The sequence below is a fragment of the Aptenodytes forsteri genome, unplaced genomic scaffold (assembly GCF_000699145.1).
Source record: "Aptenodytes forsteri isolate BGI_AS27 unplaced genomic scaffold, ASM69914v1 Scaffold99, whole genome shotgun sequence".
In the NCBI taxonomy this organism is placed as follows: domain Eukaryota; kingdom Metazoa; phylum Chordata; class Aves; order Sphenisciformes; family Spheniscidae; genus Aptenodytes; species Aptenodytes forsteri.
In genome coordinates, this window is record NW_008795321.1 from 672497 (window position 1) to 690407 (window position 17911).

The 17911-nt window shown below is 40.4% G+C and overlaps 1 protein-coding gene across 1 annotated transcript in view; it reads left to right on the forward strand.

Annotated features, from left to right (window-relative positions):
- Positions 1-8589, forward strand: part of ANKRA2 (ankyrin repeat family A member 2) — a 21537-nt gene extending 12948 nt beyond the window's left edge. The window contains exons 2-9 of the mRNA XM_009279925.1: positions 667-1070; positions 3121-3279; positions 4697-4762; positions 6123-6220; positions 6394-6519; positions 6917-6983; positions 7075-7155; positions 8253-8589. Of these exons, the coding sequence (XP_009278200.1) occupies positions 770-1070; positions 3121-3279; positions 4697-4762; positions 6123-6220; positions 6394-6519; positions 6917-6983; positions 7075-7155; positions 8253-8308 (954 nt within the window). The 5' untranslated portion in view covers positions 667-769 and the 3' untranslated portion in view covers positions 8309-8589. The remainder of the gene's footprint in view (positions 1-666; positions 1071-3120; positions 3280-4696; positions 4763-6122; positions 6221-6393; positions 6520-6916; positions 6984-7074; positions 7156-8252) is intronic.
- The last annotated feature ends 9322 nt before the right edge of the window (positions 8590-17911 follow it).

Sequence of the window (17911 nt, forward strand, 5' to 3'; positions counted from 1 at the left end):
GGCGGCGGCGGCAGCAGCTCGCCTTCGGGCCTTTTGTCCCGGAGCCGGCGGCCTGCGGTGTGGGGGGAGGGCTCCAGGAGTGCCCGGGGCTGCTAAGGCCGCTCCGCCTACCGGGCGCTGCCGCGGAGCCCGGCCGGACATGAGGCTTCCCGCGGTGCTGTCAAAAAGCCCCGGGTATTCTGGGATGTTTTGCTGTCCTCGATCTAAAAGGGGATTTATCATTTTCCTGCGCGTACGGCAGAAGCCCTTTATTTCACTCAGGTTATGAAAAGACTTAAAGTCGTAAAGCGACATAAAGTCCCTTTAACTTTTCCTTCACGTCTAATGTTTTTAGGCAATACGGTCATCTTCTCCTTATAGCTTGTTCCTGTCTTGGTATAAACGTGGTTGGTTGTGGTGGCTTTTTTATTGCAACCAGACTAATACTCCGAAACGTCACTTAGAGGAAACTCCTGCTGGCTTCATTATGGAATTTGGCTTAAATATCCATGTGATAAAGTTTAAATGGAGGATTTGGTCAGTAGCTTGTGACAGCAGTAAGACTGATATTTCACCAAGGTTTTGACTATCAAAACCAAATGCCATAAGCATAAATGAAGCCACATTTGGTGTCTTTTTATGCATTACTTCACCAGAATGTTGTTGACCTATGTTACGTGTGTTCAGTTGCAGGTTGTTCAAACATCCGGATCTCTTTAGATACAGCTTGGTTGGCTGGAACTGTTCTTGGCTAGAAACTATGAAGAAGCATTTTGCATAAAACTTTCACATGACTGAGGCCATGGCATCTTCAACGAACTTAGATGCTGGGGCCCAGTTAATTGTAGAAGAATGTCCCACTAGCTACAGCCTTCCACCCATGCCGGACATTAAAGTGGAGCATCAGCTTGACTCTAGCACAGAGGAAGGCCCAGCTCAGAGTGTTGCCATGGGAATGAAATTCATTTTGCCCAATAGATTTGATATGAATGTCTGCTCGCGATTTGTGAAATCTTTGAATGAGGAGGACAGTAAAAATATTCAAGACCAAGTTAACTCTGACCTTGAAGTGGCATCTGTCTTATTTAAAGGTTGAACTTTATGCTACAAATCGTTATGTATGGACTATGTCATGCTGTTAAGCTGTTATGTTTTTTTTTTTAAAAAAAAAAGCCTCTGCCTTATATGTGTGTTAATCAGTAATAGTTTTCTAAGATTTGTTCTGCTAACATTTTTATTATATGCTTAATGGATTATTAGTGTAAAATTAATTTCCCCCAAGATTATTTTTTAAATCACATTTTTAATGTTTTTTTCAATCGAAAAAGTAGTGGCACAAAAAGCCTGTAGTGTAATTTAGTAAGAGCTGATGCTGATTATGAAAACGAGCTTACTTCTTTTGTGTAGCATGTCTTACAACATGCTACACCTTGTTGAATGTATGTCTTTACAGAACACTACTGAAAGCACTATATGATCATTTCAACTTCAGTAGCTTTCTGCAGCACGTTTTATCTTTTCACTAGTACGATGACAAAATAACATAGGCCATGCAGTTGACTTTGTTTTATCAATATGGCTGTACAAATCCTGTAGTTGCTGTAGCGATTGGCTCGCCAGTTCAGCTTCACGCTGCTTGAAAGCAAATCTTTCTGCAGTTGTGGATCCCTGCAGCTAATCTCCAGCCATTGCTGGGCAGTTTCATCAGAACTGATCCGTGCTTTTTCATGGCTGAGCATATCGATGGACAACAGAATTAGGACTTCTGTCTATTCCCCTTTAACAATTGTGGTTTCCAGTGCTCGCTGTAGTATTTCAGACTGTTAGTAATGTATCTTTTCATGAGGTTGAATTTGACCCATTTCCTATAACAAATACAAACACAGACCTATTGTGGATTTTGATGATTTCTCTGATTTGTGTTGTTTGGCTGCAGTTCAGCCATTGTAATTCTCAAACTTTTTTGATTTGCAGGCCCTAAGTGCTTACTAGTGGAGCTGCAGACCTGAACGGCAAACTTAGACCCATCAGTGATAGGGTTGTTTTTCTTAGGTAACATTTGTGAACCCCTTAGAAGTAGTCCTGCGGATGCAGGGACCGCAGGTCAAAAATCCCTGGTAGGTCTCTTAATTTGATCACGTCAGCTGTAGCTATTTGATTGGCAAACAAAATGTAATTTCATTTTCATCCTGTTACCCTGTACTTTTAATTGGTTCTCTTCCCGAATTTGTGCTTGGGTTTATGATCATGAAGTTCTCTATGGTGTGAATTCAGTGTGCATGTTAGTTACCTTCCAGTCATTAATTGTTAGCGCACACTGGTGTCAAATCAATTTAGCCAATAATAGAGTTTAATCTTTCAATATGTTTTTCCAGTATTTAATCAGTTAGCTTCTTAAAAATTATTTGGCTTCTCAGCTACTTCTCAAAACCTACTTTTGAGAATTGGAGGCCAAGATAACATATGTATTTTGTAATAAAATGGCGTTAGAGTCTAATAGAAAGCTAGAAAAGTTAGTACAAATGAACACAGCAGCACTGAATGACTTCTTGAATTCTAAGTGGTGACCTGCTGTTGCATTTTATGATAGTTAGTGTGGAATATCTCTCTTCCTGCGGGATAAGTATTCATAAGGCATTCGTAATGCAGTTACAAGTTTATCCAACAGGAGCGGAAAAAGTCCTGGTGAAGAAAATTAGTGAAGGTCATCTCCACTCATGCACTGGACTGGTTAGAGAGTGGGCAAAGGGATGAGCTGAGCTGCATCATGTTACTGCACTGGAGAGGGTTAGTGAGGGTATGACAGGCTAAGTGGAGCCATCCTACCTGAAATATCCATGCCAGCTCTGTTGAAAATCTAGACAAAGGCTTACCTCATTTAGACACCAACTTGTCTCTGGGTGACGTGACACCATACCAAACCTGTGGGGTAGCAGTATTGTTTTATGCCAGAAATGAACACAGCCCCTTATTCAACTCCCACAATACACAGTGGAAAAAGCACATGTCACAAAGGTTACTTAACATGGGTTTTAAAGATCTTGTGATATTGGTGCTTTCTAGTTTGACTTAGAATCTGTGGCTTTCTTTTAATGCTCTTACTAGTACTAAAATCCTGTCTGTTTTCTCTCTTCAATGTAGCTGAATGCAACATCCACACTTCTCCTTCCCCTGGTATCCAAGTAAGACATGTTTATACTCCATCAACTACTAAGCATTTCTCACCAATAAAACAATCAACTACCCTAACTAACAAACACAGGGGAAACGAAGTCTCTACAACACCTCTGCTTGTAAACTGTAAGTATCCTTCTGCCTTACTGTTAATAATTATTTTGTGAACTGTATGTTAGATGCTTGACAGATTTGTCCGATTTTTTCTTTGGTGTTATAATGAACTTTAATATAGGAAGAAAACGTTGAGACAGTCTTGTCTAATTTCACATGGTTCCAACCATAAAATAGTAATCCACCTGCTGTATTGAATTCATGACTGAAACGTATTTTCCAGAAAGGATCCAATTCTTGATTTAAAAAATTCAGATAAAGATTTTTCTGATCCTTTCTAAGCTTTAAGTTAATGTGCTTCATATACTTGTTTTAGGTACTTGTGCATCTTGTAAAATTTATTAAAATTAGATGATTGGTAAGTGCTACAGACTGCTGCAAATGTCATGATTGTCACGGATCTTGAAAGTCAAGAAGGCAGTATTATTTATGGGGTTTTGTTTTTCTTAATTGTCAAGCATTTTCTTTATAAATTAATTCTCTGTAATTTACTTCATCTATAAATTATTTCCTCTATAAATTATAAGTCCAATGTTTAAAAAAAAAAAGGCTGCTTGCATGGGAAGAATGAATCTGGAGCTGCAACATAGGCCTCTGAACAAAATACACAGTCTTTCTGAAAAAAAAAAATCAAACTTTCATGTAGTGAATAGGAAGAGGACAGTGAGCATTTACACATTAAGTAATCATTAGCTAATTTTGTTATTATATATTGTGGGTAATGTATTATATATTCCCTCCTGAGCACCTTTCAGACCTGCTTTAAGTTGTAATTATCAAAACCATGCACCTGTGCAGAGTTTACTGTGGGATCAGAGATTTTTTGCTTCATAATCTCTTAAGAAATATTCTGCTTTTAATTCTTGGTACTTTGTATTAAAAATAATAAAAAAGAACCAAACCACAATCTTTGTCTTCCCCTGTAGATGTCATGCTGCGTATAGTTTTGTAATGTCTGATCTATTCCACATTGTAGTGAGTGAGAGTCATGCTACAGACTTTTTTGAGCAGCATGACAGGTCTCCTGATGGCATGTGATCTCTTAGATGTCATTTTTAAACTATATAGCCTTAATTTATCAAAAGATGCATATTTTCATTTGATTAATGTTCTTAATGTGATCTTGGGTTGCTGACCAAGCAGCAGAGAAGAGAGCATGTTGCCTTGTATTACAGTCAGCGTAGGAAGTATCTTTGCTTTCTAGTATGATTTATACATTGATTAAAAAATTACCTAAACCTATGAAACTGTTTGGAAACTTTTCAGTTTTTAAGATAGTGATTCCAGTTCGGAGTATAAGGTGAAACCTATCTACACTCTCAAATCCAAGTTCTGTACTGCTCAAGCCAATGGATGTTATGCCCAGCTCCAAATAGAGCAGAATGAAAATCGGTGTGTGTAACACATGCTTTTGCTTCCCTTTTTGCAGCTTTATCAGTTCATCAGCTGGCTGCTCAGGGAGAAATGTTATATCTGGCCACGCGTATTGAACAAGGTGAGACAGAGGGAGGTTAAATGCCTTCCTTTCCTCATCGGGACATTTGTACCATGTTGTGCTTGACTTTTTCCCCGAAGCTGTATTAAAAAAAATCATCAATTCTGGTACAGGTTGAAGGATATTTGAGGTATCTGTTCCTTGTGCGTGTGGACTATTGTTTCACGTCAGTCTTTTACTCACTCATTGCTATAATTTGGATTTTAAATTAAACATTAGCGTTAATAGGGGTTGTAGGTAGATCCCTTCCTCCCCCCGCTCCCTAGCTATATAGGTAATTCATGGAAATGAGAAGGGAGAATCTGTTAGATCGATCAGAAGACTTAATTTTTTTTATTATCTTTGTAATTTAAAACACATTTCTATTAATGGTGGCTTTCCAATTCTATTTAATTGATCAACATATAGAGCTCTGTGTTGGTAATTTAAGCCATGGCTCACACCTGCAGTATAATAGTGCTACTCATTCTGAGTTGTGTGATAGTCTTCAGTGTGACATTTGTGTGTCCATAATACCTATACAAAATTTCAACTCTACATAATGTATTGAATTGAGTACTGTCAATAGTATATTCTTATTGTAATATTAGTAATCAGCCATGCTTTCAGTGCATCTTTGTTGAAATGTTTACTGCAAAGCAGGTAATGAGTCGATGAGTCTATATACTTTGTAATAAGCCATGTGTATGGAAAGCAAATCGATTCTGGAGTGTCAGTAACAGCTAAAAATGCATATTATGGTGCTATGATAAGCATGGGATTTTTTAAGTATTTAGGTATTAAAAAAAAATTCCAACTCAACTATTTCAGTCAGCCAATTGTTAAAAAAGTTCTTTTTCCTTCTTCCAGCTGCACTAGAAGTAGACCTTGTTTCCACAAAACACCCTATTGATTACATGAGCTTTTGGATGAATGGAGTTATACTATCTATATTGCTTTACAAGCTAATTCTTTACAAGATTGTGTGGCTCACTCTATTGAAAAAACCACTTTCTACAGTATAATAGAGAACGTACCTCTTCATTTTTCAAGCAGCCCTTCTCTTCTTTCCAAAGATAAAGCCCAGATTACAGGCAACTTGTAACATTTCTGAGTAAAAACAGAGCTCGATTCATAGAGCTTAAAAAAAATAAATAAACCCAAATCTTAAATTTTACTTTGGTCAGTTGGATGTTTTTTTCTTTCTTGGACAAAGATATTTGCACCACCATTGGGACAGAATTTTGTTTTTAAAGTGAAGATGAGAATGACTTGTAGGACACACTCAGTCCATTCACCATGGATGTGTCAGCATATTTCACCAGCTCATACAGTGCATTAGTGAAAGGGATTACTAAGTTGCATATTTTTCTTTAAACAGAAAATGTAATCAATCATAAGGATGAAGAAGGATTTACCCCTCTGATGTGGGCTGCAGCTCATGGGCAGATAGCAGTAGTGGAATTTCTCCTCCAGAATGTAAGGAAAAAAATACTCCATTTTAAATTTATTTAGTTTTTAGTTCAATTTGCCTTCCTAAGTTTGTCAATGCTGCTATACACTTAAAAGTATTAAAGTTAAGTTCTGTGTAAAACCTCACATTTAAAAAAAGCGTGGTTAATTTGATTTTTTTAGTAGTATTATTATTTCAGGGTGCAGATCCTCAGATTTTGGGGAAAGGGCGAGAAAGTGCCCTCTCACTGGCTTGCAGTAAAGGATACACAGACATTGTCAAAATGCTGCTCGACTGTGGAGTTGATGTCAATGAGTATGACTGGGTAAGACTCTAGCTTGAATTTATGTCAGAGGGTGCTTCGGTCAGAAATTTGCAAGAGGGCACAGCGCTGGCTTGGGTTTGAAAATTGTTCTACTTCTTCTGAAATATCTTGAGAGTTTCAAAACTTCCATAGGATAAGAGAAGTTGGCCCTGCTAGTTCTGACTCTTCTGCGTAAAAAGAGAATGAGACTAACGTCGAGTCCTTGTAGAAGGGTGAGCTTACAGTCTAAACAGTAGACAAAAAAAGATGGAAGTTGTGAAGAACCAAAACAGAACCTCATTTTTATAAAACCTGCGAAGTCTCTTCCTGATACATAGAAGTATACTGGTGTGTTAAGGAATTACAGTTGCAGACTGGTCAATCATTAAGTGTCTATGGCTTTTCCCTGCTTTTGCAGAATGGAGGCACACCTCTACTATACGCAGTACATGGGAACCATGTGAAATGTGTAAAAATTCTCCTTGGTAAGCAGACTGTCCAAACTGAATTATCAGTAATAGTGTACTATCAGTTCTCATTGTCAGAAATAGGAGTTTCTTTTCTTATTTTACATAGAAAGTGGTGCTGATCCAACTATCGAAACAGATGCTGGCTATAATTCCATGGATTTGGCTGTAGCCTTGGGCTATCGGAGTGGTGAGTATTGCAAATGTAAATTCTTTGATTTTTATTTTTACTGCTCCTTGCTTATATAGCTTAGTACGTAGTAATAGCCTAGTAGAGGTTTTGCAGCTGTAAGATCTTTCCTGTCCTACAAGTCTTAATACACCTAAATGTATCAGCCCAAAATGGGTAGGAGCTTCCATCCCTGTCTCAGAAAACCAGGTACCTAGTAGGAAAATGTCACTGACCTGGATCTGCATCTGTGGGTACAAATAACGGTGTGTAGGGCTCAAGCAGCCGTGATCCAGACAAGGGGAGCTGAGCTGCTCCCTCACCCTGTACAACGGAGTGTGTGTTGCACTGCACAATGATAAAGAGGCCTGCAGCCCTCCTGAACCCCTCACCCTGGCGCTCTGTTGACTGGCATGATGTGATGTAGTTTGCAAAACCTTCTTCCCCTGTCAGACTAGCTCTAGCTCTAGTTCATCTTGGAGGCAGACAGTAATAGCGCCAGGATCAGTGAATTAGGCTACCTTACTTGGTTCTGGAAAACAGAGGCAAAGAAGGGACTCTTCATTGTTTTTCCCTCATGCTGCCTTCGTTTCGAAAGCTGTGAAATGTCTGCCATTACAGAAGTGAACTGAATCCAAAAATAAGCCCAGCACTGCACGTGTAGCTTCTCCAAGGAGAGCACTGTGCTTGGGGGGGGGGGAGGGGCAGTAACTTCACAGATGCCTAGATGTAGGACTAGTTCAAGAGTTCAATCTCAAGACATTCCACAGAAGTAGTTTCTAATAAACATTTTTGCCTACTTTCCATTTATAGGCTTAAAAATTACCTTCCGTATGCTATCTGCCTATTCAAACCAGAGAACAGATCATCACCTCCAAAAACCATCATCTGCCTTACTGGGTGTATTGGTTTTGCATTACATAAGGCTTTTATTTTCTGAAGGGATGCAAACTCTCTTCCCAGAGTGAATTTATTCCTGTGTGGTTTTTATGAAACTATTGTATGGCATCTGCCAGGCAAAAACAGTAAAAAAATTTTCTGCCAGGAAAAAATAGTACGGCCCTAAAGATGTTAAAAAACATTGAACCTGATTAACCTGATTTTTTTCTCTGCTTTAGTTCAACAGGTTATTGAGTCTCATTTATTAAGGCTACTTCAAAATATCAAGGAGTAATGGTTGGCTCTTCTGCGGGTGTCAGTTCTTGGCTCGGAGACTTGAACTGCTTTTTAGCCCTGGAATCAGTGACAAGGGTTGGTTGTTTTGTAACTTTACCTCAGTTCAACTATTTGCTAGCTTTAGTTAAGCTTTTTAATATGCTTCCTCTTCTTTTGTTGTTGTTCACAGAAATATGCGATGTCATCCTTTTCTTAAATATATTTTATGTAATTCTAGAAGAAAAAGTCAGTTGTCATGCATGAAAAACTTTGTAAATAAAACCTCTTTTGACTATCTAAATGTTTGCACTGAGTGCAGTGGGTGGCACTGTGCCAAGTGTCCTACTTGATCACATCATTGATACATATTCACAGGGAGAAATTTGTTTAGATATTGAGGTATATCACTATAGATGTCTTTACTGTTAATAATACCAAAATGTGCACCGTGTGCGATTGTGAAAAAAGATCCCCAGTTAATATTACTGTGTCAGCTTTTGGCTTTGCCCAGTTTTTAAGAAGTTGGTAATCAAATTGAAGGACTTTGATGGTAGTTTAATTCCTACCTGATTTCTTTCCACCTGCCTCTGCCTTCCTGTTGTAGTCCTGAAACAACTAGGCCAGAGTATCCTAGATAGAAATTCCTCTGGTATAAGGAAGCCTAATTGCAAGTGCAGAATTCCTAGCTCCTGAATATCCTCCCTGCAGTGGCTGAAAGCAAACATCAGCCGTATGGGAAAAGAAGCCAGAGCCTACTGCATTCCAGCCTTCTTCAGCCAAAGTGTGGTCCTTTGGATCCTAGAATCATAGAGTATCTCAAGTTGGAAGGGACCCATAAGGACCATCGAGTCCAACTCCCTGCTTCTCACAGGACTACCTAAAACTAAACCATATGACTAAGAGCGTCATCCAGACACTCCTTGAACTCTGACAGGCTTGGTGCTGTGACCACTTCCCTGGGGAGCCTGTTCCAGCGACCGACCACCCTCTCAGTGAAGAACCTTTTCCTACTGCCCAACCTGAACTTCCTCTGATGCAGCTTCATTCCATTTCCTCGTGTCCTATCGCTGGTCACCAGAGAGAGGAGATCAGCACCTCGCCCTCCACTGCCCCTCTTGAGGAAGTTGTAGGCTGCAACAAGGTCACCCCTCAGCTTTCTCTTCTCCAAGCTGAGCAAACCAAGTGACCTCAGACACTCCCCATTAAGTCTTGCCCTTGAGGCCTTTCACCACCTTGGTCGCCCACCCCTGGACACGCTCCAATAGTCTGATGTCCTTCTTGTATTGAGGCACCCAGAACTGCACACACTACTCGAGGTGGGGCCGCACCTGTGCAGTGTAGAGTGGGACAATCGCCTCCCTCAAGCAGCTAGCTATGCTGTGCTTGATGCACCCCAGGACACAGTTGGCCCTCTGGGCTGCCAGGGCACACTGTTGAGGGGGATGTTCCAGTGTAGCTGTTTAGCTAGAACAGCAATGATGATTTTTAAATTAGTTGAAAAATCAGGCAATGTTAACTGATTTTCTGGGACCCCTGCACTTAATCAAAACTACATGGAGTGATGGAACATGCGGTAGTTTTGCACAAATAATAGATAAGCTTTTGAAGGAGACTTTTCTGAAGCTTTTCCCCTGACAGTACATACAGACCCCCATGCAGTGGTGATGTGTTTCCATAGGCATTTCTCCATCATGTCCACTAGAGGTCTGGCATCTATTCACATACGTACACCTCGAAGGCAGGTCTTCCCCAGTCCATGGGTAGCGAGCCCAGTCTCCCAATTTACTCTCCACCTAGAGTTCACAGGACATGAGTGGACCCAAGTAAGTTACTGTATTCCCAATATAGTCTCTACCATGTTTAATTTTTCTATTTGAAAATCATTCCGTACACAAAGGAAATCAATACTATTTAAAGTACCTGCACCGTGATCCTGACCAAAGGTACTGGAAGGCTGGGGAATAATCCGGCTGAGTTCTTTGGGTCAGAGCCAGAGAAATAGTGAATTAAAAATGCTAACTCTGTTATTTCAAAGTGACTGAATATACAATAGGGGGAAATGTAGAAAAGACAAATCCAAACCTATATGGATTAAACCCAAATTCGTGGCCAAATTTCTCACTGACTCTGTACTGAAACATCTGTGGTATATAAAAGATGTTAATCGGGTCAGAATTAACCTCTGAAAGGTTGGCTGTGTGAGAGCCAGTCCAGAGAGCCATTTCTTCCATGAAGCCGAAATCTGAAATGGAACACACTTTAAGGGAGGTGAAGCCAGAAAATGTAACTGATCTTGCAGGTGTTGGTGAAATCCTTGCTGCATTTAAGTGAGTATTATCTGTCTCCCAGGCTTTGACACTTGTATTTTTATGTAGGGTTTACACCAGTTTTACTGTATCGTGCATGATTAAATCAGATGAAGGAAACAGTAAATCTCACATGCCTTGGAAGCAAGGGAAGGAAATTGTTTCATAATCAAAATCTAGAAAAATGTCTTACTGTAAGTAATTTTAAAATAAAATAATATGAAGTGGCAATTACTGTAAAGTTGCATATTAGAACTACTGAGATTTAATGGCCTTTGTAAAAACAAATGTTGAACTTCCATGTTTGTTGAAAAACAATGCAAATAAAAAGCAAACTGTGTTTTCTTGAAATATCGTAACCTGAGCCATTTCTGATTAATTAAGACATCTTTTGTATAGACATGCTATATAAGTATGCATAAGGAACAGAATTTCCTTTTTCTGAATTATTTGTGTTACAGGAAAGCACTTGTTCTAAATGATGAACATGCAATATCTGTTTTGTATTGTGTCTTGAACTTCAGTCAGCATTGAGTTAATATATAGGAAATACACTGACTAATTCTTTACTATTTCCTGGAAATGTATCCTAGAAAATGCATTTTTGGATTATATGGGAAGATAGAAAACTAGAGGAATGTAGATTAATACAGCAAAATGTAAAATTTCTTCCACCTTTTTGCTGTAGAATTTCAAGCAATTGTCAGATAGTCATCACCACGCCTCCCACAAAACCGAGTACAAAGATGAAGACGGTCATCTTTCAGAAGCTGTTTCCTGCATTAAGAGCCCTTTCTATAGGATAACATTGTGCTGCTAAGGCAACGACCATGGAATTGAAGTTTTCTGTGGCTCTTGTGAGGTCCCTGCAGGGAACAGCCAGCAGTATTTCATAAGCTATGATTCAGACACCCTGAGGAAAACAGTCAGCGTTAGCAAACTCGGGGGGGGGGGGATTATGCAAAGAAACAGCTTTACTCACTGGAAAAAAATCACTGTCAAGAAAGCACAGACAACTGTTGATTATGCAAGATTAACAGCATGCTTCACTCCACATACTTTGTGTTTCTCTGAGGCACAACGATGAATTTTTGTTTCTCTCGGTGTAAATAATTCTGAGTATTCAGTTTTCTTTGTTCATAGTGGTAAAAATTTTAAAGCCCCTGACTGAGCATTGATAAGCATTTTGAAACGTCAGCCTGCTGGTTTTGTTTTGGTGAACAATTTCTATAGCCTCTGATGGCAGGGAGAAGACCCTGGGAGTTACCTTTGAACCACACCCATGGGTCTGAAGGCAGCAGTGCTTCCTTGTCATGGCATGCCACAAGACCAGAGGATTTTGAAAATTCTGCAGTCAAAATCTTAACTCCAAGTTGATTCTCCCCAAACCTTTTACCAAAAGCTCTTGCCAATGTAATTTCTTACGGGAATGTTAATAAAATATTTTACATTTGAACTTGAATGACAGCATACTGTATTTCAGTGTTAGCAAACAAGTTGCTTTTCCTGATTAACTATATTATTTTTGCCAAATTCAATGTGCAGCATGTAATCACAGATGTCATGAACTCTCTGCCTCACAAAGCAGATTGCCTAGCACAGTCTCATGTAGTAATAACAGCCAAATGCTTCAGAGCTGCACAAAGTCTTTGTCTCACTCATTCATGTTTGACTTTGCAGGGTGTTCTGGTCTATTTAACAGAGGAAGTACACAACAAATGAACTCTAGTCTGCGATGCACTGGGTACAACATTTGTCAGAATTAACATTCATTTACAGCTACTACGGGTTGCGACAGCTTAGAAACCGTATAGTGCAAGACAAATAGGCTTTATCTGTCTGGCAGGGAGGTAAAAGAAAGCTAAAGAAGCAAGCAGCTCTGTTCATAGAGGGCAATAATACAGGTGTGAAATAATTCTACCAAGGCGAAAACAAAAATTTTACACATCCACTCTGTAATGCTCAGAGAAATTCTGCTTTCTCACAGTTAGGCAGTGGCTGAGATAGAAAGTGAACCAACAAAGACAGTGAAGAATAACCATAAATAGATTGTTAATATTTGATTAAAAGAAGTTAAGATGCTGTCTGTAAAGCCATTCTTTGTTCTTCATCAAATTCTTCAAGGAACTGTGACCAGTACCCCCTGCTCCCGACCCCTGGTAATGTGGTTAGCACAACTAACGCCATTTTGTAAGGCAAGCAGCCATTCTCTGTGACCGAGCGGGTCACGTATTCGTTCCCTTTCCCCTCGTTAGCAGGCCCTGAAGGTCCTGTGCACCAAGTAGACGAACCAAACACATTTCTTCTTCCCCTCCCTACCGGCCTCAAGGTTCCTGGGCACCAGGCCATTAACTGCCTTCCTTGCCAGCCTTGAAGGTCCCAGGCACCCGGCCAACCCAGTGTTGCTGATGACCCCGCCACAGAACAGGGAAGCGTACCAGCACCCAGAGCACTGTCCGTAAAACCAAGCAGTTACAAGTCCTAAGGGGGAACTTGGACCAGAACTGCTGCTGGACAGTGAGATCGTGACACCCCGGTGGCCAGGGATGCCTCCACCATCGTCTGCTTCCTCCAAGGACTGAGGGAGTGACTTGTATTCATTTATAAGACTTTTAGTCTAGATTATGATTGTTATGTTGATACAGCAAACCATGTATTAAGATCCAACACGATCTGCAGAGGGTCCAGGTGATTAGAAACCGTAAGTGAAGTTAGTATCCAGGTGATTAGAAATTATAAGTTAAGTTGTATTATAAATTCTGTATTATGCTACTTATAAATTGTACTACATTGATTCTGCTTGGGGAAATCCTGTGCCATTCTAAGCATAAATTCTGTGCTATACTAATCATAATAGCCCGTTAAGGAAAAAAAGCTTTAATTCTAACTACAACTTAGTGCTGTCATCATTCTGCCAAGGATCCCTAAAAGAATCTGTCTATCCCCTCAGTGTCGGGTGACAGAAACATAACTTTAAATCTATACATTTTCATCCAGACAGGATTCAGTCAAGTGAGGAAGTTAATCATGTACAATGTTAGCATTACTATTTGCATGTAAATTTGATGAGCACTTTGTAACACTCTTCCCTGTCTGTTCTGGTTTTCCCTGGGGCTGTTACTAGTTCCACTCTGTTGCCTTCTTTGTTCATCTGTCTTGTACTTTGAATTCCCCACTGGTATTTCTGAGACAGTTACAGAAAGCAGCAACCTCTTGCCAGACCTTCCCAGGGTAGAGCCTCATCTCCCTTCAGCCTCCTGTGGGTTTTTCCTTAGTATTAAACAAAACAACAAAACAAAACAAAAAAAATCAGTATCCTACACCTCCTCATGCTACACAGGGAGCTGGTGCCCACAGCAGGGAGCCAAGGGATGGAAAATAGGGCCTCTGCTCTCCACCTTTACCAAGATCCATGCGAGGTGATCACAGCTCCCCAGTGTGGCACCAGAGGAAAACTCTGTCCCAGGACCATGATGCAAGGCTTCCCTCGTGGCACTCTTTTCAGAGAATTCAGCAGTTGGTATCCGAATGGTATTCCTGCAGAAAGAAATACTATTACTCAACTCTAAGGAGATGGAAATCAGCCACTGAACCTTATTCTTACTTGGCTGAGAAACAACATAGACAAACTTCTACTTACGGCATGCACCAATTTTGGATTTCCAAAGCTGTTTTACTGTGCCTTAGTCCTACATTCTTCCAGTAACCTTTAAGCAACCTTGAAACTCACTTCTTTAAACCCCAATGATGCTTCTTAACTTGCAGCCTGAAGAGACAGCTATAAACTAAGGCCAGAACTACTAATTTTCCACAACTGTTTTATAACAGTACTTGGAACAAAAAGTGTCAGAAGTAGAGCAACCATGAAAGTTTATCCTAATTCTAAGTAACTTGTTCTGCCTAAGCAGTTCACATTCACAGCTCTACGTAAACCCTAGCATGAATCAGATGCAACTCCATATTCTCATGAAACTGTAAAGGATAAGGGATAGAAAAAAAGAGAAAGGCTGTATTTACTGGGATGATAGACTAAAATCTGTTCTGCATTTTTCACTAGGAAGCTGACTGTTCGGGGCATTCCAGCAGGGTTTTTCCTGAACATTGTGGACCAGACTTTTTTTCCTTTACAACAGTATAAACCACTGGAGTGCAGGCACAGCCCATCACTAGAATGATCATCATCAGTATCGTTATAGCAGTTCTGCTTGCATGCACCTCCTGCTGTGCAGCACATAACGCTTTCAGGAAGTACACTGCTCCATCTGGCAATGAATGTATAACTGGCTGAATCAGGAATCCAGTCGCTTGGAACTTTAAAGATCAAAGATACTGTTAGGGGTTAGTCCTAGGAATGACATCTGAATAGATCTTTCTGTTGAGGTTGATTTGTCACCAAATTAAGCTAGCAACTCTCCAGGCATACAGGACTGTAAAGCATGTCAGTCAGTCTTCAGCAGATGAGCAGTGATGAAGCCAACCGCGCATGCATAAATCAGCGGGAAAGGTTGCAGAGCCCAACAGGAAGGGAGATGTAAACTGGGCACAGCAACAAGGTGGATTACAGCTGTGGGACTGCGCTGCACAGCTCATCCTTTTCCTGCAAGAAGAAACCTACGTAATCTCTGAATAATCCTCTGGGAAAAAATCCTGACCTGCATTGTGGGGAATATTGTTTTGATTCATTACATAAACGAACTGCACATGCTCCTTTTTTAGCACTGAAATCAAAACATGACAAATACAGCCACATGACATGCTCTTCACAGCCCACAAGTTTTTCTAGCACATCAGCATTTCTATTTCATAAACAGAAAATACATCTTACAGGACAGTATCATTTTCACACAAATTCCAGTATACACCACTTGCAAGTATTTCAGGAGGACCTATCATACCATCCAATGGCTTGACTCAACCTTTCTATATTATTGTCAGCTAGAGGACACTGGATGATGTGTAATCTGCAGGCAAACTTGATGTGCCAGCACTTAGCCAGGCTTCTAGCACAGTTGAAAAACTAGCAAGCTCTGGCTATACTCTGTAAAACCCTGCACCCTGCATTTGTAGCCATTAGGCTACACCTAGATTATATTAAATGTTACAACCTAAAGGACTCAAAACGCAGTTGCTTCTGAAAATGCATCACAAAAACACCTTGCCTAGCTGTTCTGCATCTGTGGCATAACGTCTCTCACGAGTACAGGGTAAGATCACAGGCCTAACAACATTGCCATTGTCTCCAAAAAGGCTTTTGTTTAGAAGCGTTATTCTTTTCTGCTCACATAAAATGTGAAGGTTTCAAGAAGATCCACAGCCTCCCAAAAAATATACTGGTGCATCCTTGAAGGTTCAAGTCCCCCTTGGAATTTAACTTACAGCCTGCTGACATAGTTCGTCTGTCAAATATACTGTATTTCCTGATGAAACCAGGGAGCTACAGAGATGGGACATAATTGAAAAAGCAAAAGTAAAAACAATTCCAGGTTTTGAAACATAAATAAGAGCGCTTAATTTTCAAGGTACAAATAATTAAAACAGGACAATGCTAAAATACGAGGAAAAAACACAATGGGAGTAGAGGGTCTATTCTACAAATGTGAGCGGGCTGACACACTGAAGCAGAATGACAGGCCATCTAGTCTACAGCTCCTGACAGAGGTCAGCCTAGACACCAGTGTATACGTGCAATAGGTCACATCTAAGCAAGTATGAATCTTGTATGCTGGTGGAAGATGACTCAGTGAATCCTGAGACCTGTAGGCTACTTCAGCTTCTACAAACAGTAGAAAGCACACCAAAAAAATCTTAAAGATCATCACCCCCAGGTAGGAATTACTGGAGCATGAAATGCTGCAGATGTACATGGGGATTGTTTATCCAAGTGCTGCCCCAACACATGCTGAAGGCAAACCCCAGCTGCAGGAGCTGCCTATGCTGGTTTCATGTTGTTTAGGAACTTCCCTAAAGCAGAAAGAACTGCACCATCTCTTGATTCCTAACGCTACGTGATGCAAAGCAGCCAGAAGGGAAATAAATGCATTTTCACGTGACTCCTCCCTGCTGCTTTGGACACCAACTGTCCCAGAGACAAAAACTTGTAACAGACCCCTCAAATCAATGAGCCTGCCACTCTGCTGCCACAACTGTTCAATTTTTTCACTTCACCTCATTTTTAGCTTAGGTATGAATCCTACAAACACTCATGTTCACATTACCTTTACTGGATCAGGAGCCTTAAGGCAGTAGCTGTCTCTCTCTCTCTCATGTTTACGTAAGACTTACGCATGGTGGGGGCAAATGAATCCCCCAACTGTAACACAACAAAATGTGAGTTGACTGACCTGTATAGGGGAAGCCAAACAATGTTAGAAATTAGCACAAGTGCAGAAGTCCTTAAAACACAGTTGATCATAATAAATATTGTAAAAATGGTTTCTACCCACTCGAGTCTGCTATGTATCACAGCCATGTTGCTCACATAAATGGCTGTAATGAGGCATTGCTGATTTTAACTGCTGCTAGTCCTGCAGAGGCAACAATACTGAAGAGACAAGGAAGATCTTACTCACCACATGCATTACCAACACCATTCTACTGTGACTGCCTGTTACACTCAACAGGTGTGTAATGCCACAGATGTCAAACACTAATGTCACAGATCTAGCATAGATTTTCTCTCACACAAACATCTTTACATTATCTTTGTCCTGCGCACTCACAAGTTGAGAGTGCAAAAAGCCCTCCTGGATCTCAGCTGGGTCCTTAAAGGTGGCAGTCTTACATAGGCATAGTTATTAGGAACTCATTGCAAAACAGCAGCCCACAAAATGCTACTTCTGAGAGAAGATCTGACCCTCAGAACCATACTGAGTTATCTCTGCAATTGCCTGATGCAGATGCTGGAAATAACAGGAAGGCATAGCAGGACTAGCCACAGTTCCTGGAGCTGTGGCTTAAACCCAGAGTTCCTCCTGTTTCAGTAGGTACTTCTAACACCTTCAGATCTTGCTTAATCTTAGTGCAACATTTTAAACCCAGTGATAATAAGCAGGTGCAAACATTTGCCATGAGTTATATGTTGGTTGTGAAGCAGGAGACTGCTTAGGTGTACATCACTGAAATTTTTGAGATTCCAGCATAAGCCCACCACATTATTAACTCAGTTGCAGCTCCATAGAAGTCTCCAACCAAAGAAAGTAAGACCCGTTCAACTCAACTTCAGGTGTCTTCTAAAAACTGGGAGAGTAGGGCACAATCCACATCCACATTTTTCCTGTAAACCCCCCCCCCCCAAAAAAAAACCACAAAGAAAAACA